The sequence below is a fragment of the Pongo abelii genome, chromosome 8, assembly GCF_028885655.2.
Source record: "Pongo abelii isolate AG06213 chromosome 8, NHGRI_mPonAbe1-v2.0_pri, whole genome shotgun sequence".
Taxonomy (NCBI): Eukaryota; Metazoa; Chordata; class Mammalia; order Primates; family Hominidae; genus Pongo; species Pongo abelii.
In genome coordinates this window covers 23,314,268-23,317,500 of record NC_071993.2, presented here as the reverse complement: position 1 = coordinate 23,317,500, position 3,233 = coordinate 23,314,268, and the positions used below count along the sequence as shown (strand labels likewise).

The following is a 3,233-nucleotide window of genomic DNA, read 5'->3' as shown; positions in this document are numbered from 1 at the left end:
GCCGCGCGCCCCGGCTCTGGCGGGCAGGGGAGGACGCCCCGAGAGCCCGGGAGGCGCTCTTGGCCACAAAGGAGACCAACCCAAGCCTGGACTCCCAGGCTTTCTGGCTAAGCGACCTCGGCCGCGCCCTCGCTCTTCTCCCCTTCGCTAGGGGGCGACCCTACGCCCCCCGCCTCAGGCTCGCCTTCTCCCCAGGTTGCTGGCCGAGGAGGGCCAAGTTCTGCTGAAGGCAAAACGAACTCAGTTTTAGAAGTAAGCCTGTTGCGAAGGTGGCAGGGGTAGCGGGCGGCTTCTTCCTACCTTACCTAAAAGACCCTGGATTTTGTTGAGTGGCCTCTGAGTGGTCTCTAGACTTTGGCACCGTAGCCTGTCCCATCTCTTTTGTGAGGAGTAAGCCTGAGTTCCAGGTACCTGACGCTGTTGCCTTCGAAGAGGTTGGTCACAGGTCAGCTCAAGAGTAGCCCCTTTCCCAGCCAGTGGAAGCAGAAAGGCCCATTCCCTTAGCCCACTAGCTCCCTGCTCCCACAGTACACCGCGCGCTCACTTTTATACACCAGGAATAGACAACGTAGGGGTGACCTTGGGTAAATCAAATGTCGTCTCTGAGCCTTAGCTTTCCCATCTGCAAAATGGGAACAATAAATACTCCAGGATGTATTTGTATAGGGTGTTTGGAAGGTGGGCTAAAAATACAGACAGAAGTTGCTATGTAGGGCAGGCGACCTAGATGAAGTGCTGTCATAGAAAGTTGAGGTCTAATCCTCTAACCTACCCACGCTTAGGCTAAATCTGAAATGTAGTTTCTTACTAGAGAGCTACACTTTTTGAGTCTCTGGTTTGGTTAATTTTTACTAATTCTTTTTAAAGATTATCTATCAAATCATGTACTCAAAAACCTTCAGGAAAAGGTGTAAATAGCATTTATTGACAACGCTTAGAAATAAACCATATCTGGCAATAAATAAGCAGGACGTTTTCTGGCCAGAGTTCTCCCAACAACACAGAGTTCAGGAAAATCATAGGCTATTGCATATTTTCAGAAAATCAGGATAAATTATATAAATTATATATTTAAAAAGAAATCATCTATTTCATCAACTCAACAGGATAATAAATAGATAAATAATAAACAGTTGATTGCCATTAGAAAAATTTGATTCTTAAATTACATTTACATTATAGATATTTACATGTACAATATGCACAGAGACATAATCAGATCCTCAGCCGAGTCTGGGACTTCTCAGGACACAAACTCAAATGGTGGTTCGTTTTCTATGTTGTTGAAGGAAGATTTGCTGTTGAGTTTTCTGGGGTCCTCTGGGGTCCAGACTTTGGCTGTTCGGATAATATTTTGTTCCTTGAGTTGTTTCTCATCAGTCCATGACAGAGAGTGTCCTGCTAGGGGAGGGAGGCCATAATCAGGGTCGCTGGGGGAGGGGGACCCTGGACAGGTAAGAAGAGAAAACAGACTGTGAATACCCAACCACATTCCCATTGGTCCCATCAGGTCCTTTAGGACCCTTTGCTGGGCACCTCAGCTGAGCAGGTGTCCTCCTTCTTCCTCCACACTTCAAACCCCCACCGTCCCCTCCCAGGAATCCGAGGAGCTGCAAGTCTGGCGGGGACGCGCGCCCTTGAGAGCCGCGGTCAACGTGGCAGAAAAAAAAAAAAAAAAAAAAAAACCGAGAAACGCGAGCTCGCATTCAAGTTTGCCCGTGCCCACCGACAATCCGTCGGTCCGACTGTCTGCTTGGCAGTCAGCTCCCCCAGCCCCTCCGGAGCCTTCGAGTGCCCTACCCCTTCTCCCTGAGCTGCGAAGCGGAAGCACTTACGGGTGCCCCGATGGCAGATGATGACCTTCTGGGCCTGGCTGCCCGGGCTGTCCCCGCCCAGGCGCCCGCCGCTGCCCGGCCCCCCGCAGCCGCCCGCGCCACCGCCGCGCAAGGGCAGGTCGGCCTGCACGAGCTCGCTGAGGAAGTTGATGTAGCCGATGGCCAGGCGCAGCGTGTCCACCTTGGAGAGGCGCTTCTCGTAGGGCAGCGTGGGGATGTGCGAGCGCAGCCCCTCGAAGGCGTCGTTGATGGACTGCATGCGCCGCCGCTCGCGCACGTTGGCCGCCTGCCGTAGCTGCTGCAGCTCCGCCTCGGAGCGCACCCGCCGCCGCCGCCGCGCCGCCGCAGCCGCCGCTCCGCTCAGGCCGCGCAGCCGCGCCCCGGGAGACAGTACTGCCGCCCCGGCGCACGGGTAGGCCAGGCACGAGGGCGGCGAGCCGGGCGAGTAGGGGAAGCCGCCTGGGGGCGCCCCTGTCTCGCAGCAGTAGGCGCCGCCGCCGCCGTCGTCTGGCTCACCGGGGCCCCCCGAGGACGGCGGGGCGAGCGCTAGCGGGGCGACCGGGGGCGCGGGCTGCAGCAGCAGGCACGCCCCGTCGCGGTAGCAGTACTCGTGGAGCTGGTGGCTAAGGAACTCCACCTCGGCCTGCTCGTCCGCCAGCAGCTCATCGCCGTCCTCCAGGGGATCCCGTGAAGACTGGTCGGTGAAGAAGTCGTCCTCGTCGAAGTACGAAGAAGGAAAGGCGTCTAGGCCCCCGGGGAAGTGCTCCAGCAGCACCGTGTCCATGCTCGCCGCCGCAGTGGGCAGCGGGACTGCCGGGCTGCGCGTGTTAGTTCTTGGTAAGTTTCTGTGGCCCGTCCGAGCCCCTCCCTCCCGGGGCCCTGGCTGGGGGCAGCTAGGCGGCCGCCGGGCTGCCCGCCCCCGGGCCTCCCTGGAGTGCCCGCGGCCGCTGCGCTCTGGCCCGCGCTCGCGCTGCACTGGGGAGGGCTGTGGTAGACTTGCTGGAGCTGAGGGCCGGCACGCGAGGATTCTTATAACAACATCCACAGGCGCGTGCCAGGGACCCATTGCGCCAGCCAATCAGAGCGCGGTGTGTCGGCGGCTAGGGGGCCCGGAGGCGCGGCGGTGGGCGGGGGTGGGGGGCGTTTTGCTCCCTTTGGGAGCTCCTGGGGCGAGGAAAAGGCGGGGTCGCGCGGCCCGGGGTTCCTCGCACCGCTCTCCTCCCTCTCCTCTGCCTCTGCATACTTGATTCTGTACCTGCCCCGCGCGCGGCTCCAGGGGCACCTGCGTCCCGCGGTACCCGCTGGCTACCCGCGCGCGCTGAGCAGCGCTGTTCCGCCCTGGGGCTGGGGCGGCCGCGCGCCGCGTCTACACGCGGCCAGAGAAGTTTCTAGGGGTGC

General features: G+C 59.4%; 1 protein-coding gene across 1 annotated transcript; it reads right to left on the bottom strand.

The window, feature by feature from the left end:
• Nucleotides 1–844: 844 nt before the first annotated feature.
• On the bottom strand, nt 845–2,838 carry PTF1A (pancreas associated transcription factor 1a). Its single transcript, XM_002820596.2, has 2 exons — nt 1,836–2,838; nt 845–1,446 (listed from the first exon to the last, which is right to left on the bottom strand). Exons 1-2 carry the CDS (start codon nt 2,617–2,619, stop codon nt 1,244–1,246), a joined length of 987 nt encoding a protein of 328 aa, XP_002820642.2. The 5' UTR covers nt 2,620–2,838; the 3' UTR covers nt 845–1,243.
• Nucleotides 2,839–3,233: the final 395 nt, after the last annotated feature.

Excerpts from the sequence above, each read along its gene's own strand:
- PTF1A (XM_002820596.2), bottom strand. The coding sequence starts at position 2,619 with ATGGACACGGTGCTGCTGGAGCACTTCCCCGGGGGCCTAGACGCCTTT. Across the intron at positions 1,447-1,835 it reads CATCTGCCATCGGGGCACCC|GGTCCCCCTCCCCCAGCGAC; the intron begins GTAAGTGCTTCC and ends TTACCTGTCCAG.